The sequence below is a fragment of the Scyliorhinus torazame genome, chromosome 14, assembly GCF_047496885.1.
Source record: "Scyliorhinus torazame isolate Kashiwa2021f chromosome 14, sScyTor2.1, whole genome shotgun sequence".
Taxonomy (NCBI): Eukaryota; Metazoa; Chordata; class Chondrichthyes; order Carcharhiniformes; family Scyliorhinidae; genus Scyliorhinus; species Scyliorhinus torazame.
The window spans coordinates 227668650-227692919 of NC_092720.1; the positions used below are offsets into that span (position 1 = coordinate 227668650).

General features: G+C 55.3%; 1 protein-coding gene across 1 annotated transcript in view; it reads left to right on the forward strand.

The window, feature by feature from the left end:
* Positions 1-21859, forward strand: part of LOC140389190 (large ribosomal subunit protein uL18-like) — a 43573-nt gene extending 21714 nt beyond the window's left edge. The window contains exons 5-8 of the mRNA XM_072473353.1: positions 2879-3013; positions 11928-12130; positions 21311-21488; positions 21740-21859. Of these exons, the coding sequence (XP_072329454.1) occupies positions 2879-3013; positions 11928-12130; positions 21311-21488; positions 21740-21835 (612 nt within the window). The 3' untranslated portion in view covers positions 21836-21859. The remainder of the gene's footprint in view (positions 1-2878; positions 3014-11927; positions 12131-21310; positions 21489-21739) is intronic.
* The last annotated feature ends 2411 nt before the right edge of the window (positions 21860-24270 follow it).

Here is a 24270-nt window from a genome sequence, read left to right on the forward strand (position 1 = left end):
TTCTGTGGCCATTAGCACCCGGTTTCCCTGGGTTTCTGTGGCCATTAGCACCCGGTTTCCCTGGGTTTCTGTGGCCATTAGCACTCTGTTCCCTGGGTTTCTGTGGCCATAAGCACCCGGTTTCCCTGGGTTTCTGTGGCCATTAGCACCCGGTTTCCCTGGGTTTCTGTGGCCATTAGCACTCTGTTCCCTTGGTTTCTGTGGCCATTCGCACTCTGTTCCCTTGGTTTCTGTGGCCATTAGCACCCGGTTTCCCTGGGTTTCTGTGGCCATTAGCACCCGGTTTCCCTGGGTTTCTGTGGCCATTAGCACTCTGTTCCCTGGGTTTCTGTGGCCATAAGCACCCGGTTTCCCTGGGTTTCTGTGGCCATTAGCACCCGGTTTCCCTGGGTTTCTGTGGCCATTAGCACTCTGTTCCCTTGGTTTCTGTGGCCATTCGCACTCTGTTCCCTTGGTTTCTGTGGCCATTAGCACCCGGTTTCCCTGGGTTTCTGTGGCCATTAGCACCCGGTTTCCCTGGGTTTCTGTGGCCATTAGCACCCGGTTTCCCTTGGTTTCTGTGGCCATTAGCACCCGGTTTCCCTGGGTTTCTGTGGCCATTAGCACTCTGTTCCCTGGGTTTCTGTGGCCATTAGCACCCGGTTTCCCTTGGTTTCTGTGGCCATTAGCACCCGGTTTCCCTGGGTTTCTGTGGCCATTAGCACCCGGTTTCCCTGGGATTCTGTGGCCATTAGCACCCGGTTTCCCTGGGATTCTGTGGCCATTAGCACCCGGTTTCCCTGGGATTCTGTGGCCATTAGCACCCGGTTTCCCTGGGATTCTGTGGCCATTAGCACCCGGTTTCCCTGGGTTTCTGTGGCCATTAGCACCCGGTTTCCCTGGGTTTCTGTGGCCATTAGCACCCGGTTTCCCTGGGTTTCTGTGGCCATTAGCACTCTGTTCCCTGGGTTTCTGTGGCCATAAGCACCCGGTTTCCCTGGGTTTCTGTGGCCATTAGCACCCGGTTTCCCTGGGTTTCTGTGGCTATTAGCACCCGGTTTCCCTGGGTTTCTGTGGCCATTAGCACCCGGTTTCCCTGGGTTTCTGTGGCCATTAGCACTCTGTTCCCTTGGTTTCTGTGGCCATTAGCACCCGGATTCCCTGGGATTCTGTGGCCATTAGCACCCGGTGTCCCTGGGTTTCTGTGGCCATTAGCACCTGGTTTCCCTGGGTTTCTGTTGCCATTAGCACTCTGTTCCCTTGGTTTCTATGGCCACTAGCACCCGGTTTCCCTGGGTTTCTGTGGCCATTAGCACTCTGTTCCCTTGGTTTCTGTGGCCATTAGCACCCGGTTTCCCTGGGTTTCTGTGGCCATTAGCACTCTGTTCCCTTGGTTTCTGTGGCCATTAGCACCCGGTTTCCCTGGGTTTCTGTGGCCATTAGCACCCGGTTTCCCTGGGTTTCTGTGGCCATTAGCACCCGGTTTCCCTGGGTTTCTGTGGCCATTAGCACCCGGTTTCCCTGGTTTTCTGTGGCCATTAGCACCCGGTTTCCCTGGGTTTCTGTGGCCATTAGCACCCGGTTTCCCTGGGTTTCTGTGGCCATTAGCACCCGGTTTCCCTGGGTTTCTGTGGCCATTAGCACTCTGTTCCCTGGGTTTCTGTGACCATTAGCACCCGGTTTCCCTGGGTTTCTGTGACCATTAGCACCCGGTTTCCCTGGGTTTCTGTGGCCATTAGCACTCTGTTCTCTGGGTTTCTGTGGCCATTAGCACCCGGTTTCCCTGGGTTTCTGTGGCCATTAGCACCCGGTTTCCCTGGGATTCTGTGGCCATTAGCACTCTGTTCCCTGGGTTTCTGTGGCCATTAGCACCCGGTTTCCCTGGGTTTCTGTGGCCATTAGCACCTGGTTTCCCTGGGTTTCTGTGACCATTAGCACCCGGTTTCCCTGGGTTTCTGTGGCCATTAGCACTCTGTTCCCTGGGTTTCTGTGACCATTAGCACCCGGTTTCCCTGGGTTTCTGTGACCATTAGCACCCGGTTTCCCTGGGTTTCTGTGGCCATTAGCACCCGGTTTCCCTGGGTTTCTGTGGCAGTTAGCACTCTGTTCCCTGGGTTTCTGTGGCCATTAGCACCCGGTTTCCCTGGGTTTCTGTGGCAGTTAGCACTCTGTTCCCTGGGTTTCTGTGGCCATTAGCACCCGGTTTCCCTGGGTTTCTGTGGCCGTTAGCACTCTGTTCCCTGGGTTTCTGTGGCCGTTAGCACCCGGTTTCCCTGGGTTTCTGTGGCCATTAGCACCCGGTTTCCCTGGGTTTCTGTGGCCGTTAGCACTCTGTTCCCTGGGTTTCTGTGGCCATTAGCACTCTGTTCCCTGGGTGTCTGTGGCCATTAGCACCCGGTTTCCCTGGGTTTCTGTGGCCGTTAGCACTCTGTTCCCTGGGTTTCTGTGGCCGTTAGCACCCGGTTTCCCTGGGTTTCTGTGGCCATTAGCACCCGGTTTCCCTGGGTTTCTGTGGCCGTTAGCACTCTGTTCCCTGGGTTTCTGTGGCCATTAGCACTCTGTTCCCTGGGTTTCTGTGGCTATGACCCATCTTTCATTCTCACTCCACAGTATAAATATTTCCCACTTTCTCTGTCTGTTAGCTTTGACAAAGAGCCATCGGACTCGAAACGTCCGCTCTTTTCTCTCCCTACAAATGCTGCCGGACCTGCTGACATTTTCTCTTTCGGACTGTGTGTGTTGGTGCTTTGCCACCGGGGCGCGGTGTTGGTGCTTTGCCACCGGGGCGCGGTGTTGGTGCTTTGCCACCGGGGCGCGGTGTTGGTGCTTTGCCACCGGGGCGCGGTGTCTTGTTCTCTGCCAGGAAATCTGATTCCATTCCTCTTTCTCTCGCTTGCAGGTCGCGTTCGCCAAAATTGAGGGAGACAAGATTGTGTGCGCTGCGTACTCCCACGAGCTCCCCCGATACGGCGTGACAGTCGGGCTGACAAACTACGCGGCGGCTTACTGCACAGGCCTTCTGCTGACCCGCCGGGTAAGGACCAGTCACTCGGGAGGGGGGCTGGCCCGGCCCCCACCCACCACCACCTGCCTGGCAGCATTTTCCAGGGTTAATTAAATGAAAATCGCTTATTGTCACAAGTAGGCTTCAATGAAGTTACTGTGAAAAGCCCCTAGTCGCCACATTCCGGCGCCTGTTCGGGGAGGCTGGTACGGGAATTGAACCGTGCTGCTGGCCTGCCTTGGTCTGCTTTCAAAGCCAGCGATTTAGCCCAGTGTGCTAAACCAGCCCCATTGGGTTTAAGCCAGTGGGGGGGTGGGGGGAGGGGGGACCATAACGGGCTGGCGGTGTGAGGAACGATTGGAGAGGTTGGGAGTGTTTTCCACGGAGAGAAAGAAGCGACTGGCTGGTGATATTCAGAATTGCGAGGGGTGTGGACAGGCAAGCGAGAAACTGCTGCCACTCGAGAGGAGCAGGAACCCCCGGGAACTGACCCGAAACAATGGGCGGAGAGCGGTGGAAGCGACGTGAGGAAAGGTTCTTTCACCTGGAGGGTGTTCGGAGTCTGGAGCGAACCTCCTGACCGGGGCGGGGGGGGGAGAGATCGAGGTGGTCCCAACGGGGAATTGGGTTGTTATCTGAAAAGACAGAATGTGCACGGTTACGGGGAGATGGCAGGGGAGTGGGACCCCGTAAGAACAAAGAAATGTACAGCACAGGAACAGGCCCTTCGGCCCTCCAAGCCCGTGCCGACCATGCTGCCCGACTAAACTACAATCTTCTACACTTCCTGGGTCTGTATCCCTCTATTCCCATCCTATTCATGTATTTGTCAAGATGCCCCTTAAACGTCACTATCGTCCCTGCTTCCACCACCTCCTCCGGTAGCGAGTTCCAGGCACCCACTACCCTCTGTGTAAAAAAACTTGCCTCGTACATCTACTCTAAACCTTGCCCCTCTCACCTTAAACCTATGCCCCCTAGTAATTGACCCCTCTACCCTGGGGAAAAGCCTCTGACTATTCACTCTGTCTATGCCCCTCATAATTTTGTAGACCTCTATCAGGTCGCCCCTCAACCTCCTTCGTTCCAGTGAGAACAAACCGAGTTTATTCAACCACTCCTGATAGCTAATGCCCTCCATACCAGGCAACATCCAGGTAAATCTCTTCTGCACCCTCTCCAAAGCCTCCACATCCTTCTGGTCGAGTGCTCTTTCTGAGAGCCAGTACGGTCGCGATGGGCCGAATGGACTGGTTTTGCAGCAGGAAGCCATTTAGCCCCCCCCCCCCCCCCAGCCAACTCCACTTTTAAATGGGAGGAAAGAGGGGTGACGGGGCAAGGCAAAAGGAGAGGGTGATGGGACAGATAAAGGATGCAGAAGTGTGGGGGTGGGGTGGGGGGTGTAGAAGAGGTGTGAATGGCAGCCGAAGAATGGTTAACCGCACCCGCTGGTGCCGATGTGAAGTTATTGAGATCCGTGTTGTAAATCTATTTGACCATGAGTTATTGAAAATGAATGGATGAAAATTGCTTATTGTCACAAGTAGGCTTCAAATGAAGTTACTGTGAAACGCCCCTAGTCGCCACATTCCGGCGCCTGTTCGGGGAGGCTGGTACGAGGCTTTGGGGTCAGTGCCCACTGCATGTTGAACCTCATTATTGTAAGAGAGGCGGGTGACATAGTGGACCCCCACTGGGCTATTAATCCAGAGACCCAGGGTAATGCCCTGGTTCACCAATGTCCTTTAGGGAAAGAAATCAGCCAATCCTGCCCAGTCTGGCCTACATGTGACTCCAGGCCCACAGCAATGCGGCTGACTCTTAGTTGCCCTCTGAAACGGCCTGTGTTGGTATACTGGACCAGAACCCCACTGTTCTTCTGTAAAACTGTCTGGAAAGGAGACTTCACCCCGGGAGCGATGACTGACCAATACAATTATTAGTGAAAGTTCTTAAATCAAACAAAACACTTTAACTTACTCGCCACACCTGCCACCAATTCCAATTAAGCAACTCAATACAATTCAAATGCCACTTACAAATAAAGTTAACCAATCAGGTACTTGCTGATCTATGCGGACCTGTGGAGAGAGAGACCATTTTCTGGGACAACCTGCAAATCTTTATCTTGTCAGATTCTTCAGCTCAAACTAACAACATTTGGCGAAACTGCAGAAGGACAGACGGACCCTGCTCTTGCCACTAATTACATCACCTGTATCCCACTAAGACGTCCCTCCACCTGCTTAGCGAGGACAAAATACAAGCCCTCAAATGATCTACCCTCCAGGGAATCGTCAATCAAAATGACGTTTCATTAGCCATCGCTCTGTAAACCGGTGCCAGCCGGTTCCCGTACCAGCCTCCCCGAACAGACGCCGGAATGTGGCGACTAGGGGGCTTTTCACAGTAACCTCATTTAAAGCCTACTTGTGACAATAAGCGATTTTAATTTTTTCATTAAATGGTTAAAATCAACCTTTTACGGCTTCTTAATTGCACCATTAGTAGACCCGCTGCCCGTTTGTATTTTTTTTTTTATAAATGTTTTATTGAAAATTTTTTCCGAAACAACAATTTTTCCCCTCTTACAAAGCAAACGCAACAATAACAATACAGAAATTTTAAACAATACACAAGTAACAAAACCCCTTTATCTTTGACCTAAACTAACCCCCCCCCCCCCCCCCCCCCCCTGGGTTGCTGCTGCTGGTCATCTGTCTTCCCTCTAACGTTCCCCTAGGTAGTCGAGAAATGGCTGCCACCGCCTGGTGAACCCTTGAGCCGATCCTCTCAGGGCAAACTTTATCTGCTCCAGTTTAATGAACCCCGCCATATCATTTACCCAGGCCTCCAGTCCGGGGGGTTTCGCCTCCTTCCACATGAGTAGGATCCTGCGCCGGGCTACTAGGGACGCAAAGGCCACAACGTCGGCCTCTTTCGCCTCCTGCACTCCCGGCTCTTCCGCAACTCCAAATAGAGCTAACCCCCAGCCTGGTTTGACCCGGGCCTTCACCACCCGTGAAATCACTCCCGTCACTCCCTTCCAATACCCTTCCAGTGCCGGGCACGCCCAAAACATATGTGCGTGGTTTGCCGGGCTCCCACCACACCTCCCACATTTGTCCTCCACTCCAAAGAACCTGCTCAATCTTGCCCCCGTTATGTGTGCTCTATGTAGCACCTTAAATTGAATCAGGCTAAGCCTGGCGCATGAGGAAGAGGAATTTACCCTGCTTAGGGCATCAGCCCACATACCCTCCTCTATCTCCTCCCCTAGTTCTTCTTCCCACTTTCCTTTTAGTTCACCCACCGACTCCTCCCCCTCTTCCCTCATCTCTCGGTAAATCTCTGACACCTTGCCCTCTCCGACCCACACCCCTGAAAGCACCCTGTCCTGTATCCCCTGTGTCGGGAGCAACGGAAATTCCCTCACCTGTTGTCTAGTAAATGCCCTCACCTGCATATATCTCAAGAAATTTCCCCGGGGCAACTTATACTTTTCCTCCAATGCTCCCAAGCTCGCAAAAGTCCCATCTATAAATAAATCTCCCACCCTCCTAGTTCCCAACTGGAACCAGCTCTGAAATCCTCCATCCATTCTTCCTGGGGCGAACCTATGGTTGTTCCTGATTGGGGACCCCACCAGGGCTCCCCGCACCCCTCTCTGTCGCCTCCACTGTCCCCAGATATTCAATGTTGCCGCCACCACCGGGTTTGTGGTAAACCTTTTAGGTGAGATCGGTAGCGGCGCCGTCACCAGCGCCTCTAAACTCGTCCCTTTACAGGACTTTCTCTCCAGTCTTTCCCACGCCGCTCCCTCACCCTCCATCATCCATTTACGTATCATTGCCACATTGGCGACCCAATAGTAATCGCCCAAGTTCGGTAGTGCCAATCCTCCTCTGTCCCTACTACGCTGAAGGAACCCCCTCCTTACTCTCGGAACTTTCCCTGCCCACACGAAGCTCGTGATGCTCCTGTCTATTTTATTAAAAAAGGTCTTAGTGATTAGTAGAGGGAGACATTGAAATACAAATAAGAACCTCGGGAGGACCATCATCTTAATTGCTTGCACCCTGCCCGCCAGCGATAGAGGCTGCATGTCCCACCTCTTGAAGTCCTCCTCCATTTGTTCTACCAACCGTGTCAGATTAAGTCTGTGCAAGGTTCCCCAACTCCTAGCGATCTGAATCCCCAGGTATCGGAAGTTTCTTTCCACTTTCCTTAGAGGCAAGCCTTCTATCTCTCTACTCTGGTCCCCTGGATGTATCACAAATAATTCACTCTTCCCCATGTTTAGCCTATACCCCGAGAAATCCCCGAACCCCCTCAAAATTCGCATAACCTCTATCATTCCCCCCGCTGGGTCCGACACGTATAACAATAGGTCATCCGCATATAACGAGACTCGGTGTTCTTCTCCCCCTCTAATCACCCCTCTCCATTTCCTGGAGTCTCTCAACGCCATGGCCAGAGGTTCAATTGCCAACGCGAACAACAATGGAGACAGCGGGCATCCCTGTCTTGTTCCCCGATATAGTCGGAAATACTCCGATCTATGTCGACCTGTAACTACGCTTGCCGTTGGAGCCCCATAAAGAAGTCTAACCCAGCTAATAAACCCGTTCCCAAACCCAAACCTCTTTAACACTTCCCATAAATACTCCCACTCCACCCTATCAAATGCCTTCTCTGCGTCCATTGCTGCCACTATCTCTGCCTCCCCCTCCACTGGGGGCATCATTATCACCCCTAATAGTCGTCGCACGTTAACATTCAGTTGTCTCCCTTTTACGAACCCTGTCTGATCTTCGTGCACCACCCCCGGGACACAGTCCTCTATCCTCGATGCTAGTACCTTTGCCAACAATTTGGCGTCCACGTTCAACAATGAAATGGGTCTATAGGACCCGCACTGCAACGGATCTTTATCCCTCTTCAAAATTAACGATATCGTCGCCTCCGTCATCGTCGGGGGTAGAGTCCCCCCTTTCCTGGCCTCATTGAACGTCCTCACCATCAACGGGGCCAACAAGTCCACATATTTTCTGTAATACTCCACCGGGAACCCGTCTGGTCCTGGGGCCTTCCCTGCTTGCATGCTTCCCAGTCCCTTAATAACCTCGTCCACCCCAATCGGTGCCCCCAGGCCTACCACCCCCCGCTCCTCCACTTTCGGGAACCTCAATTGGTCCAGGAACTGCCGCATCCCCTCCTCTCCCTCTGGGGGTTGAGACCTATACAGTTCCTCATAGAAGGTCTTGAACACCTCATTTATCTTTCCTGCCCTTCGCACCGTGTCTCCCCTTTCATCTCTAATTCCTCCTATCTCCCTCGCTGCTGCCCTCTTTCGCAATTGATGAGCCAACAGGCGACTCGCCTTTTCCCCATATTCATACCTCCTCCCCTGTGCCTTCCTCCACAGTACCTCCGCCTTTCTGGTGGTCAGAAGGTCAAATTCCGTCTGGAGTCGTCTCCTCTCCCTGTACAATTCCTCCTCCGGGGTCTCTGCAAATTCCCTATCCACCCTTAAAATCTCCCCCAGTAATCTTTCCCTTTCCTTGGCCTCTGTTTTCCTTTTGTGGGCCCCAATGGAGATCAGCTCTCCTCTGACCACCGCTTTTAGTGCTTCCCATACCACTCCCACAGGGACCTCGCCGTCGTCATTGACCTCCAGATATCTCTCAATACACCCCCGCACTCTTGCACACACTCCCTCATCCGCCATCAGTCCCACATCTAATCGCCAGAGTGTTCTCTGCTCCCTTTCCTCTCCTAATTCCAGGTCCACCCAATGTGGGGCATGATCCGAAACCGCTATGGCTGAGTACTCAGCTTCTTCCACCCTAGAGATCAACGACCTTCCCAAAACAAAAAAATCTATCCGGGAGTACACTTTATGGACATGGGAGAAGAAGGAAAACTCCCTAGCCCTAGGTCTAAGAAATCGCCATGGATCCACTCCCCCCATTTGGTCCATAAACCCCTTAAGTACCTTGGCCGCTGCCGGCCTTCTTCCGGTCCTTGAGCTGGATCTATCTAGCCCCGGGTCCAGCACCGTATTAAAGTCCCCTCCTAAAATCAAGTTTCCTACCTCCAGGTCCGGTATACGCCCCAGCATCCGTCTCATAAATCCCGCATCGTCCCAGTTTGGGGCATACACGTTAACCAACACGACCTCCATTCCCTCCAGCCTGCCACTCACCATTACATATCTACCTCCGCTATCTGCTACAATGTTCTTTGCTTCAAATGCTACCTGTTTCCCCACCAAAATGGCCACCCCTCTATTCTTTGCGTCCAGTCCTGAGTGGAACACCTGTCCCACCCATCCTTTCCTGAGCCTAACTTGGTCCGCCACCTTTAGGTGCGTCTCTTGGAGCATAACCACGTCTGCCCTTAGTCCTTTCAAATGCGCGAGCACTCTGGCCCTTTTTATCGGTCCGTTCAGGCCTCTCACGTTCCACGTGATCAGCCTCACTAGGGGGCTACCTGCCCCCCTCCCGTGTCGACTAGCCATTACCTTCTCTAGGCCAGTCCCATATCCCGCCTCCGCGCTCCCGCTCGCTCCCCCAGCGTCGCACACCATCCCCGCCCACCCACTCTTTAGCCATTTCCTTTTGGATTTCCGCAGCAGCAACCCAGTTGTCCCCCACCCGCCCCCCCCTCCCTCCCCCCCTCCCCGCTAGATCTCTTTCTAGCATGATTGCTCCCCCCATATTACTTCCGTAAGTCAGCTGACTTCAACTGACCCCGGCTACTCCTGCTCACTCCTCGACCCCCCCCATGTGGGGAACTCCCATCCGCCTTGCGCCTGTCTTCCCGCCTTATTCTTTCTGGTGCGGGAACATCCCTTTACCTGACCCGCCTCTTATGGCGCAGCTCCCTTTCCCCTCCCCCTCCCCTTCCCCATTCTCCAACTATGTCCCGTCTTTCCCCCCTCACCGGCGCCCACATTTCCCCAATGTCTCCCCCCTTCCCTGTTTACTTCTCAATTAACTTCCACCGTAACATTAACAATAACATTTCCTGCAGCATCAGTCCCTCAGTTCCGATCCAATTTCTCTTGTTTGATGAAGGTCCATGCTTCCTCCGCCGTCTCGAAATAATAGTGTCTCTCCTGATACGTGACCCATAGTCTTGCCGGCTGCAGCATCCCGAACTTCACCTTCCTTTTATGCAACACCTCTTTGGCTCGGTTGAAGCTCGCCCTCCTTCTCGCCACCTCCGCACTCCAATCCTGGTATACCCGTACCACTGCATTCTCCCATCTGCTACTCCGCACCTTTTTAGCCCATCTCAGGACCTCTTCTCTATCCTTAAGGCGGTAAAATCGCACGATTATCGCCCTGGGTGGTTCTCCCGCTTTTGGTCTTCTCGCCGGAATCCGATTTGCCCACTCCACCTCTAAGGGGCCCGTAGGGGCCTCAGCACCCATCAGTGAGCTCAGCATCGTACTTGCGTACGCTCCACAGTCCACTCCTTCCACACCCTCAGGGAGACCCAGTATCCGAAGGTTCTTCCTTCGCGCTCCATTTTCTAGGGCCTCGATCCTTTCAGTACACTTTTTATGAAGTGCCTCGTGCGTCTGTGTCTTAACCGCCAGGCCCAGGATCTCGTCCTCAATATCTGTCACCTTCTGCTCCACCACGCGGAGCTCTGTCTCCTGGGTCTTTAATGTCTCCTTGAGCCCCTCAATTGCCTGTAGCAACGGGGTCAGCACCTCCCTCTTCAGCAGCTCCACGCACCGTCTCACAATTTCATGCTCAGGCCCCCATGTCGCCTGCGCTTTCTCCGCCGCCATCTTGTACTTCTCCCTTTCTGACCCGTTGGTCGACGATTCCTCGCGCTGCAGCCGCCGCCGCCGGTTTTTTCCTCCTTCGTTTGGGGGGGACTCCCTTCTCACACGCCCCACACCGGGTTGCGTCGTCGAAAAATTCCCCGTTGGGGCTCTTAAAAGAGCCCGAAGGTCCGTCGGAGCTGGAGCCGCCGAAGCGTGCGGCTAGCTAGGCATCACCGCAACCGGATGTCCCTTCAGTGGCCTTGATGAGGTCTTTTCACAGTTGTTCCCTCTGCTGCTAGAATTCACCTTTGATACAGGCCCTCAGGTCAGCTTGCAGCTTTAAGCTTGCCCTTCCCCCGCCTGCATGCTGGAAGAGGCCCTGTTTATCCTGCAGTTGCAGCCAAATCTTTTACTGTTTCTGCGTGTGTCTGGCAACCAAGAGACATACCCTTCCTGGGGGACACTGTCGGGGGAATATTGTAGCCTTCTTCCCACACCGGGAAATGTCAAACAAATGCCGTGGGGGCCCTGTAAAAGAGCCCAAAAGTCCGTTCCAAGCAGGAGCTGCCGAATATGTGACCTAGCTCTGCATAGCCGCACCCGGAAGCCCCCGTTTGTATTTTAAACTGGGTTTTTAATAACATTACTGCTGCACATGTGAAAGATAATATGTAACAATTTCTACATTCCTGACTCCAGTCACTCGGTTCAAGGGGCAATTAGGGATGGGTTTGGACTCCCTGTTGCCAAAGTTCTCCCGAGGCAGGACGGCGCGAGACTTTTGAGGGGAACTTGCTCCCTCCTGTGCTGGGAACTTTGTTGCGCTGCGGTGCCATCTGGCTTGGCACCACCCCTGGCTGCTGTGTGTCCGCACTCTGGTCCGGGGCGTGAGGCTGGGGCGAGGAAGCCCCCACACCCTCTTTTAGCTTTAATGGTCTCACTGCCGGCTGGGCTAACTTCGCTACAGCAAACCCGGTAGTTATTAAGAGAGGCATTTTTTTACAAATGTGAAAGCAGTTTATCCTGCCCACTCCTCCGTCACTTGTTGACTGTCGTCCGATTTAATAGATACAACTGTGATTAGCTCCGCCGCAGAGTGAGTTTGTGACTCGCCAGGTTGCCCCAGCTTTAAGGGCCGTCTCGTTCTTCCCTTCGCAGCTACTGCAGAAGTTTGGGTTGGACAAGATCTACGAAGGCGAGGTGGAGGTGACCGGGGATGAGTTCAACGTGGAGAGCGTCACGGGGAAGCCCTCCGCGTTCACCTGTTACCTGGACGCTGGGCTGACCCGGACTAGCACAGGCAACAAGGTCTTCGGAGCCATGAAAGGGGCGGCTGATGGCGGCCTCTCCATCCCGCACAGGTAAACGGGCAGATCATCCGATTGTGCGGCAGAGGTAAAGGCCATTCAGCCCCCCCTGTGTCTGTGCTATCTCTTTAGTTCCAACGTTAGCTTTCATGTGAAGAGGGCTAGAATACAAGACCAGGGATGTACTTCTGAGGCTGTATCAGGCTCTGGCCAGACCCCATTTGGAGTATTGTGAGCGGTTTTGGGCCCCGTATCTAAGGAAGGATGTGCTGGCCTTGGAAAGGGTCCAGAGGAGCTTCACAAGAATGATCCCTGGAATGAAGAGCCTGTCGCATGAGGAACCGTTGAGGACTCTGGGTCTGTACTCGTTGGGGTTTAGAAGGATGAGGGGGGGATCTTATTGAAACTTACAGGATACTGCGAGGCCTGGATAGAGTGGACGTGGAGAGGATGTTTCCACTTGTAGGAGAAACTAGAAGCAGAGGACACCATCTCAGACTAAAGGGACGATCCTTTAAAACAGAGATGAGGAGGAATTTCTTCAGCCAGAGGGTGATGAATCAGCCAGAGGGCAGCACGGTAGCACAGTGGTTAGCACAGTCGCTTCACAGCTCCAGGGTCCCAGGTTCGATTCCCCGCTGGGTCACTGTCTGTGCGGAGTCTGCACATTCTCCCCGTGTCTGCGTGGGTTTCCTCCGGGTGCTCCGGTTTCCATAAGACATAGGAGCGGAATTCGGCCACTCGGCCCATCGAGTCTGCTCCGCCATTCTATCATGGCTGATATTTTCTCATCCCCATTCTCCTGCCTTCTCCCCATAACCCCTGATCCCCTTATTAATCAAGAACCTATCTATCTCTGTCTTAAAGACACTGTGATTTGGCCTCCACAGCCTTCTGCGGCCTTTAGTGAAGTTATCCCCAGCTCATTCTTCAAGCTTGTGTAACCTCCTCTTTGTGGGGGGGGGGGGGGGGGGGGGGTGATAAAAATCTGGAATGTAAAAAATATCTCAGTTGTAAAAACCTACCTGGTTCACTAATCTGTTGTCCTTACCCGGTCTGGCCGACATGTGGTCAACTTTTTTTATCTCAATTGCCCTCTGACACAGGCCGAGATCTTTGTCTGCGATGTTGACCACGCTCGTGGGCTTTTGGTAGACATTGAGGAAGTGTCTGTAGATGCGCAGTTTTTTGACACGCAAAGAGCTCTGAAATTAGACTTCCTTTTAAAGATTTCTAATTTCACGAAGCCCCTGAACGAAAGGTTGAGCTTGTGGTTTCTGCTTCCCGTGGCGGATGATATTGCCGTGTCCCTCGCGATCTCGTTCTAACTCTCTCTCTTGTGCTCGCTCTCACACCTGTCCCTGCCGTGTCCCTCGCGATCTCGTTCTAACTCTCTCTCTCTCTCGTGCTCGCTCTCACACCTGTCCCTGCCGTGTCCCTCGCGATCTTGTTCTAACTCTCTCTCGTGCTCGCTCTCACACCTGTCCCTGCCGTGTCCCTCGCGATCTCGTTCTAACTCTCTCTCTCGTGCTCGCTCTCACACCTGTCCCTGCCGTGTCCCTCGCGATCTCGTTCTAACTCTCTCTCTCGTGCTCGCTCTCTCACCTGTCCCTGCCGTGTCCCTCGCGATCTCGTTCTAACTCTCTCGTGCTCGCTCACACCTGTCCCTGCCGTGTCCCTCGCGATCTCGTTCTAACTCTCTCGTGCTCGCTCTCACACCTGTCCCTGCCGTGTCCCTCGCGATCTCGTTCTAACTCTCTCGTGCTCGCTCACACCTGTTCCTGCCGTGTCCCTCGCGATCTCGTTCTAACTCTCTCTCGTGCTCGCTCTCACACCTGTCACTGCCGTGTCCCTCGCGATCTCGTTCTAACTCTCTCTCTCGTGCTCGCTCTCACACGTGTCCCTGCCGTGTCCCTCGCGATTTCGTTCTAACTCCCTCTCTCGTGCTCGCTCTCACACCTGTCCCTGCCGTGTCCCTTGCGATCTCGTTCGAACTCTCTCTCTCGTGCTCGCTCTCTCACCTGTCCCTGCCGTGTCCCTCGCGATCTCGTTCTAACTCTCTCGTTCTCGCTCACACCTGTCCCTGCCGTGTCCCTCGCGATCTCGTTCTAACTCTCTCGTGCTCGCTCTCACACCTGTCCCTGCCGTGTCCCTCGCGATCTCGTTCTAACTCTCTCGTGCTCGCTCACACCTGTCCCTGCCGTGTCCCTTGCGATCTCGTTCCAACTCTCTCGTGCTCGCTCTCACACCTGTTCCTGCCGTGTCCCTCGCGATCTCGTTCTAACTCTCTCGTGCTCGCTCTCACACCTGTCCCTGCCGTGTCCCTCGCGATCTCGTTCTAACTCTCTCGTGCTCGCTCTCACACCTGTCCCTGCCGTGTCCCTCGCGATCTCGTTCTAACTCTCTCTCTCTCTCGTGCTCGCTCGCACACCTGTTCCTGCCGTGTCCCTCGCGATCTCGTTCTAACTCTCTCTCTCGTGCTCGCTCTCACACCTGTCCCTGCCGTGTCCCTCGCGATCTCGTTCTAACTCTCTCGTGCTCGCTCACACACCTGTTCCTGCCGTGTCCCTCGCGATCTCGTTCTAACTCTCTCGTGCTCGCTCTCACACCTGTCCCTGCCGTGTCCCTTGCGATCTCGTTCTAACTCTCTCGTTCTCGCTCGCACACCTGTCCCTGCTGTGTCCCTCGCGATCTTGTTCTAACTCTCTCTGTCGTGCTCGCTCTCACACCTGTCCCTGCCGTGTCCCTCGCGATCTCGTTCTAACTCTCTCTCTCGTGCTCGCTCGCACACCTGTCCCTGCCGTGTCCCTCGCGATCTCGTTCTAACTCTCGTGCTCGCTCTCACACCTGTTCCTGCCGTGTCCCTCGCGATCTCGTTCTAACTCTCTCGTGCTCGCTCTCACACCTGTCCCTGCCGTGTCCCTCGCGATCTCGTTCTAACACTCTCTCTCTCTCTCGTGCTCGCTCTCACACCTGTCCCTGCCGTGTCCCTCGCGATCTCGTTCTAACTCTCTCGTGCTCGCTCTCACACCTGTCCCTGCCGTGTCCCTCGCGATCTCGTTCTAACTCTCTCGTGCTCGCTCGCACACCTGTCCCTGCCGTGTCCCTCGCGATTTCGTTCTAACTCTCTCGTGCTCGCTCTCACACCTGTTCCTGCCGTGTCCCTCGCAATCTCGTTCTAACTCTCTCGTGCTCGCTCTCACACCTGTCCCTGCCGTGTCCCTCGCGATCTCGTTCTAACTCTCTCGTGCTCGCTCGCACACCTGTCCCTGCCGTGTCCCTCGCGATCTCGTTCTAACTCTCTCGTGCTCGGTCTCACACCTGTCCCTGCCGTGTCCCTCGCGATCTCGTTCTAACTCTCTCGTGCTCGCTCTCACACCTGTCCCTGCCGTGTCCCTTGCGATCTCGTTCTAACTCTCTCTCTCTCGTGCTCGCTCGCACACCTGTTCCTGCCGTGTCCCTCGCGATCTCGTTCTAACTCTCTCTCTCGTGCTCGCTCTCACACCTGTCCCTGCCGTGTCCCTTGCGATCTCGTTCTAACTCTCTCGTTCTCGCTCGCACACCTGTCCCTGCTGTGTCCCTCGCGATCTTGTTCTAACTCTCTCTGTCGTGCTCGCTCTCACACCTGTCCCTGCCGTGTCCCTCGCGATCTCGTTCTAACTCTCTCTCTCTCTCGTGCTCGCTCGCACACCTGTTCCTGCCGTGTCCCTCGCGATCTCGTTCTAACTCTCTCGTGCTCGCTCACACCTGTCCCTGCCGTGTCCCTTGCGATCTCGTTCCAACTCTCTCGTGCTCGCTCTCACACCTGTTCCTGCCGTGTCCCTCGCGATCTCGTTCTAACTCTCTCGTGCTCGCTCTCACACCTGTCCCTGCCGTGTCCCTCGCGATCTCGTTCTAACTCTCTCGTGCTCGCTCTCACACCTGTCCCTGCCGTGTCCCTCGCGATCTCGTTCTAACTCTCTCTCTCTCTCGTGCTCGCTCGCACACCTGTTCCTGCCGTGTCCCTCGCGATCTCGTTCTAACTCTCTCTCTCGTGCTCGCTCTCACACCTGTCCCTGCCGTGTCCCTCGCGATCTCGTTCTAACTCTCTCGTGCTCGCTCACACACCTGTTCCTGCCGTGTCCCTCGCGATCTCGTTCTAACTCTCTCGTGCTCGCTCTCACACCTGTCCCTGCCGTGTCCCTTGCGATCTCGTTCTAACTCTCTCGTTCTCGCTCGCACACCTGTCCCTGCTGTGTCCCTCGCGATCTTGTTCTAACTCTCTCTGTCGTGCTCGCTCTCACACCTGTCCCTGCCGTGTCCCTCGCGATCTCGTTCTAACTCTCTCTCTCGTGCTCGCTCGCACACCTGTCCCTGCCGTGTCCCTCGCGATCTCGTTCTAACTCTCGTGCTCGCTCTCACACCTGTTCCTGCCGTGTCCCTCGCGATCTCGTTCTAACTCTCTCGTGCTCGCTCTCACACCTGTCCCTGCCGTGTCCCTCGCGATCTCGTTCTAACACTCTCTCTCTCTCTCGTGCTCGCTCTCACACCTGTCCCTGCCGTGTCCCTCGCGATCTCGTTCTAACTCTCTCGTGCTCGCTCTCACACCTGTCCCTGCCGTGTCCCTCGCGATCTCGTTCTAACTCTCTCGTGCTCGCTCGCACACCTGTCCCTGCCGTGTCCCTCGCGATTTCGTTCTAACTCTCTCGTGCTCGCTCTCACACCTGTTCCTGCCGTGTCCCTCGCAATCTCGTTCTAACTCTCTCGTGCTCGCTCTCACACCTGTCCCTGCCGTGTCCCTCGCGATCTCGTTCTAACTCTCTCGTGCTCGCTCGCACACCTGTCCCTGCCGTGTCCCTCGCGATCTCGTTCTAACTCTCTCGTGCTCGGTCTCACACCTGTCCCTGCCGTGTCCCTCGCGATCTCGTTCTAACTCTCTCGTGCTCGCTCTCACACCTGTCCCTGCCGTGTCCCTTGCGATCTCGTTCTAACTCTCTCTCTCTCGTGCTCGCTCGCACACCTGTTCCTGCCGTGTCCCTCGCGATCTCGTTCTAACTCTCTCTCTCGTGCTCGCTCTCACACCTGTCCCTGCCGTGTCCCTTGCGATCTCGTTCTAACTCTCTCGTTCTCGCTCGCACACCTGTCCCTGCTGTGTCCCTCGCGATCTTGTTCTAACTCTCTCTGTCGTGCTCGCTCTCACACCTGTCCCTGCCGTGTCCCTCGCGATCTCGTTCTAACTCTCTCTCTCGAGCTCGCTCGCACACCTGTCCCTGCCGTGTCCCTCGCGATCTCGTTCTAACTCTCTCTCTCGTGCTCGCTCTCACACCTGTCCCTGCCGTGTCCCTCGCGATCTCGTTCTAACTCTCTCTCTCTCGTGCTCGCTCTCACACCTGTCCCTGCCGTGTCCCTCGCGATCTCGTTCTAACTCTCTCTCTCGTGCTCGCTCTCACACCTGTCCCTGCCGTGTCCCTCGCGATCTCGTTCTAACTCTCTCTCTCGTGCTCGCTCTCTCACCTGTCCCTGCCGTGTCCCTCGCGATCTCGTTCTAACTCTCTCGTGCTCGCTCACACCTGTCCCTGCCGTGTCCCTCGCGATCTCGTTCTAACTCTCTCGTGCTCGCTCTCACACCTGTCCCTGCCGTGTCCCTCGCGATCTCGTTCTAACTCTCTCGTGCTCGCTCACACCTGTTCCTGCCGTGTCCCTCGCGATCTCGTTCTAACTCTCTCTCTCGTGCTCGCTCTCACACCTGTCACTGCCGTCTCCCTCGCGATCTCGTTCTAACTCTCTCGTGCTCGCTCGCACACCTGTCCCTGCCGTGTCCCTCGCTATCTCGTTCTAACTCTCTCGTGCTCGTTCGCACACCTGTCCCTGCCGTGTCCCTCGCGATCTCGTTCTAACTCTCTCTCTCGTGCTCGCCCGCACACCTGTCCCTGCCGTGTCCCTCGCGATCTCGTTCTAACTCTCTCTCTCGTGCTCGCTCTCACACGTGTCCCTGCCGTGTCCCTCGCGATTTCGTTCTAACTCCCTCTCTCGTGCTCGCTCTCACACCTGTCCCTGCCGTGTCCCTTGCGATCTCGTTCTAACTCTCTCTCTCGTGCTCGCTCTCTCACCTGTCCCTGCCGTGTCCCTCGCGATCTCGTTCTAACTCTCTCGTTCTCGCTCACACCTGTCCCTGCCGTGTCCCTCGCGATCTCGTTCTAACTCTCTCGTGCTCGCTCTCACACCTGTCCCTGCCGTGTCCCTCGCGATCTCGTTCTAACTCTCTCGTGCTCGCTCACACCTGTCCCTGCCGTGTCCCTCGCGATCTCGTTCTAACTCTCTCGTGCTCGCTCTCACACCTGTTCCTGCCGTGTCCCTCGCGATCTCGTTCTAACTCTCTCCTGCTCGCTCTCACACCTGTCCCTGCCGTGTCCCTCGCGATCTCGTTCTAACTCTCTCGTGCTCGCTCTCACACCTGTCCCTGCCGTGTCCCTCGCGATCTCGTTCTAACTCTCTCTCTCTCTCGTGCTCGCTCGCACACCTGTTCCTGCCGTGTCCCTCGCGATCTCGTTCTAACTCTCTCTCTCGTGCTCGCTCTCACACCTGTTCCTGCCGTGTCCCTCGCGATCTCGTTCTAACTCTCTCGTGCTCGCTCGCACACCTGTCCCTGCCGTGTCCCTCGCGATCTCGTTCTAACTCTCTCGTGCTCGCTCTCACACCTGTCCCTGCCGCGTCCCTTGCGATCTCGTTCTAACTCTATCGTTCTCGCTCGCACACCTGTCCCTGCTGTGTCCCTCGCGATCTTGTTCTAACTCTCTCTGTCGTGCTCGCTCTCACACCTGTCCCTGCCGTGTCCCTCGCGATCTCGTTCTAACTCTCTCTCTCGTGCTCGCTCGCACACCTGTCCCTGCCGTGTCCCTCGCGATCTCGTTCTAACTCTCGTGCTCGCTCACACACCTGTTCCTGCCGTGTCCCTCGCGATCTCGTTCTAACTCTCTCGTGCTCGCTCTCACACCTGTCCCTGCCGCGTCCCTTGCGATCTCGTTCTAACTCTCTCGTTCTCGCTCGCACACCTGTCCCTGCTGTGTCCCTCGCGATCTTGTTCTAACTCTCTCTGTCGTGCTCGCTCTCACACCTGTCCCTGCCGTGTCCCTCGCGATCTCGTTCTAACTCTCTCTCTCGTGCTCGCTCGCACACCTGTCCCTGCCGTGTCCCTCGCGATCTCGTTCTAACTCTCGTGCTCGCTCTCACACCTGTTCCTGCCGTGTCCCTCGCGATCTCGTTCTAACTCTCTCGTGCTCGCTCTCACACCTGTCCCTGCCGTGTCCCTCGCGATCTCGTTCTAACTCTCTCTCTCTCTCGTGCTCGCTCTCACACCTGTCCCTGCCGTGTCCCTCGCGATCTCGTTCTAACTCTCTCGTGCTCGCTCTCACACCTGTCCCTGCCGTGTCCCTCGCGATCTCGTTCTAACTCTCTCGTGCTCGCTCGCACACCTGTCCCTGCCGTGTCCCTCGCGATTTCGTTCTAACTCTCTCGTGCTCGCTCTCACACCTGTTCCTGCCGTGTCCCTCGCGATCTCGTTCTAACTCTCTCGTGCTCGTTCTCACACCTGTCCCTGCCGTGTCCCTCGCGATCTCGTTCTAACTCTCTCGTGCTCGCTCGCACACCTGTCCCTGCCGTGTCCCTCGCGATCTCGTTCTAACTCTCTCTCTCGTGCTCGGTCTCACACCTGTCCCTGCCGTGTCCCTCGCGATCTTGTTCTAACTCTCTCGTGCTCGCTCTCACACCTGTCCCTGCCGTGTCCCTCGCGATCTCGTTCTAACTCTCTCTCTCGTGCTCGCTCTCACACCTGTCCCTGCCGTGTCCCTCGCGATCTCGTTCTAACTCTCTCGTGCTCGCTCTCACACCTGTTCCTGCCGCGTCCCTCGCGATCTCGTTCTAACTCTCTCTCTCGTGCTCGCTCTCACACCTGTCCCTGCCGTGTCCCTCGCGATCTCATTCTAACTCTCTCGTGCTCGCTCTCACACCTGTCCCTGCCGTGTCCCTCGCGATCTCGTTCTAACTCTCTCGTGCTCGCTCGCACCTGTTCCTGCCGCGTCCCTCGCGATCTCGTTCTAACTCTCGTGCTCGCTCTCACACCTGTCCCTGCCGTGTCCCTCGCTATCTCGTTCTAACTCTCTCGTGCTCGCTCTCACACTTGTTCCTGCCGTGTCCCTTGCGATCTCGTTCTAACTCTCTCGTGCTCGCTCTCACACCTGTCCCTGCCGTGTCCCTCACGATCTCGTTCTAACTCTCTCTCTCGTGCTCGCTCTCACACCTGTCCCTGCCGTGTCCCTCGCGATCTCATTCTAACTCTCTCGTGCTCGCTCTCACACCTGTTCCTGCCGCGTCCCTCGCGATCTTGTTCTAACTCTCTCGTGCTCGCTCGCACACCTGTCCCTGCTGTGTCCCTCGCGATCTCGTTCTAACTCTCTCGTGCTCGCTCTCACACCTGTCCCTGCCGTGTCCCTCGCGATCTCGTTCTAACTCTCTCGTGCTCGCTCGCACACCTGTCCCTGCCGTGTCCCTCGCGATCTCATTCTAACTCTCTCGTGCTCGCTCTCACACCTGTTCCTGCCGCGTCCCTCGCGATCTTGTTCTAACTCTCTCGTGCTCGCTCGCACACCTGTCCCTGCCGTGTCCCTCGCGATCTCATTCTAACTCTCTCGTGCTCGCTCTCACACCTGTTCCTGCCGTGTCCCTCGCGATCTCGTTCTAACTCTCTCTCTCGTGCTCGCTCGCACACCTGTTCCTGCCGCGTCCCTCGCGATCTTGTTCTAACTCTCTCGTGCTCGCTCTCACACCTGTTCCTGCCGTGTCCCTCGCGATCTCGTTCTAACTCTCTCTCTCGTGCTCGCTCGCACACCTGTCCCTGCTGTGTCCCTCGCGATCTCGTTCTAACTCTCTCTCTCGTGCTCGCTCTCACACCTGTTCCTGCCGTGTCCCTCGCGATCTCGTTCTAACTCTCTCGTGCTCGCTCTCACACCTGTCCCTGCCGTGTCCCTCGCGATCTCGTTCTAACTCTCTCGTGCTCGCTCTCACACCTGTTCCTGCCGCGTCCCTCGCGATCTCGTTCTAACTCTCGTGCTCGCTCTCACACCTGTCCCTGCCGTGTCCCTCGCGATCTCGTTCTAACTCTCTCGTGCTCGCTCACACACCTGTCCCTGCCGTGTCCCTCGCGATCTCGTTCTAACTCTCTCGTGCTCGCTCTCACACCTGTTCCCTGCCTCTGCCCAGCACCAAGCGGTTCCCCGGCTACGACTCCGAGAGCAAAGAATTCGACGCTGAGGTGCACCGCCGACACATCTTTGGAGTGAACATTGCTGACTATATGAAGCACCTGATGGAGGAGGACGAGGATGCCTACAAGAAGCAATTCTCCCGCTACATCAAGAACGGCGTCACCCCTGAAATGGTGAGTCCGGTGTCACCGGGAGCAAGCGGCAATGCCGGGGGCGGGGGTTTGCTGAGTGAGTGTACCTGGGTGGTTCACTCACGCCCGGCTGCATTTCTCCTTTCGTCTCGGGGTGGGGGGGGGGGGGGGGGAGATGTCCTGTCATGGCTGGCATCTCTCCGCCGCTGACCCCCGAATATCTGCGACGGGGCGGGGGCGGCACGTTGCTGTGTACGGGGTGTGTGAACTGATGGCTGCTTTCACTCCCTCAGGTGGAGGAGATTTACAAAACCGCTCACCGAGAGATCCGCGCCAATCCCAACCAGGAAAAGAAAGTCCGGAAGGAGATGCTGAAAGCCAAGCGGTGAGTGTCTGGACTCTGCGAGGTGCCGGTCGGGGCGGTTTGGGAACGAATGGGGCCCAAACCCCTGAGCGGAGTTCCCTCTCGTGATATTTCCGTGGTTCGGGGACATTTTAAATGTCTGTGGGTGGCGGTGAGGGGTAAAGTCATTTCAAGGAGCTCGTTTGTGTCCAGACTTTGGATTTCCTTTGATTCGTTGATGGGATGTGGGTGGTACTGGTTAGAACCAAGAACAATACACTTCGGCCCTCCAAGCCCGTGCTGCCCGTCTGAACTAAAATCTTAAAGAGCAATAAGACCCAGCATTTATTCCCCACTCCTAATCGCCCCTTGAGACGGTGCTGGTGAGGAACCAGAGAAATGATACAGCACAGACGGAGGCTATTCGGCCCATCCTGGCCATGACAGCCCAAGGTCGCCCAGGTGCTCTTTCTAATCCCACCTTCCTGTACCCGGTCCACAGCCCTGTAGCTTACAGCGCTTAACATCGAACATACAGTGCAGAAGGGGGCCATTCAGCCCATCGAGTCTGCACCGACCCACTTAAGCCCTCACTTCCCCCACCCCCCCCCTCCCCATAACCCAATTGCGGTGCAGATCCAGGTACTTTTTAAAACTAGTTTCGGGTCTCTGCCTCCACCACCAATTCAGGGAGTGTATTCCAGACTCCCACTACCCTCTGCGTGGGCACGTTTTCCCTCGTGTCCCCTCTGCACCTCCTGCCGCTTATCTTCAATCCTTGTCGCCTGATTCCCAAATTCTCCAGCAAGAGAAACTTGCTCCTGTATCCGCTCTTACCCTCGTAACTTTGTGCACCTCAATCGTGTCACCCCTCGGCCTTCTTCGTTCAAAGAAAAACAACCCCAATCTCCTCGGAGCTACACCTTTCTAGCCCTGGCAACATCCTCGTAAACCCCCTCTGCATTTTCCCCAGAGCAAATACGTCCTTCCTGTAAATTGGCGACCAGAACTGCGCACACTACTCCAGTTGCGACCTCACCAGTGTTTTATACAATTCCAACATTCTCTCCTTACTTTTATATTCTGGACCTCTACCCATGAAGCAGAGCTTTCTTTACAACCTTACCCACCTGGACTTGTACGCCAAGATCTCTCATTTCATCCACCTCTTTGGGTATTTTTTTAGTTTGCTGTATATTCCCTTTTACTGTTTGACCTCCGTAAATGCATCGCCTCGCGCTTATCAGAGTTGAACTGGCCATCTGCCACTTTGCTGCCTTCTTGAAGCCGCTGCAATCCCGGAGGTGTAGGTGCACCCGCCGTGCTGTTAGGGAGGGAGTTCCAGGATTTGGACCCGGCGACACTGAAGGAACGGCCGATATATTTCCCAGTCGGGATGGGGAGTGACTGGGAGGGGAACCTCCAGGTTGGGGGGGGGGGGGGTTGATCCCAGGTACCTGTCCCTCTAGATCAGCAGTGGACAACCTGTGGTCTGGGGGCTTCTTGCTGCCCATCTGGGCCCATGAGAGATTTTGTTGACCGTTACATGCGCAGCGTTGCCGCATTCCGCTGATTTCCATCCGTGTTAGCCGTGTGACGGAAGTGATTCACGTGTGAAGTGGGGTGCCGCTCCTGTGTGTCGCTGGTGGAGGGTGTCATGGGAGTGCCCCTTTAAGCAATGTTTTTGTCACATGGCTTCAGTGATGTCATTGTGTGGGTGGAGCTGGGCAGTGGCTCTGAGTTTCACCTTTGCTTTGAGTTTTGGACTGGGTTTGAACTGCACAGGTTTAAAGAAGTGTTTCTCTATCTTCATTTTAAAAGCTGGTTCCAGACTGCTTGATAACCTATCGGAGATAATTGCTTTCTGGAAGGCATCCAAACCTGTTAGGAAAGGGGAACAGCGTATCACTGACTAGTCTTATACCAGTAAGAATACCATGTGCTGGGCCACGCCTTTGAAAAGCGGCTTCTGGTTTTACTTGGATTTTGTTATTGAATTGGAACAGTTAAGGGGGAATTCACTCAGGGTTATACATAGACTCCTGTAGCTGTGTGGGGTCTTTGTGTTTGTAGTTGATGATAATTCTTGCTGTGTGTGTTTATGCAAACGTTAACTAAATTCTGAGAATAAAGCTAGTTTGTGATTAAAAGTGCCGAAGAACCCTGCTGAATAACCGCTGAGAGGCAGGGCCTTGCGCTCTCCGTAACCAAAATCAATAAACAGTTAGAGGTCAGGTGAACTCCATAATACACTTTGGAGTTCTCTAAACCCTGGCCCATAACAAGGGAGTTTGTGCAAGGGGGGAGCATTAAGCAGGGCTGCTTTGTCCTAGATGGTGTGGGAGGGGGTGGGGGGGGGGGGGGGGGGGGGGGGGGGGTGAGTTAATCTCCGCAGAGACACTCCGCTAGTGTCTAACCTGCTCTTGTAACCACAGTATTTGTATGGCTGGGGGTCAGTTTCTTGTGGCTATGGGGTCAAGG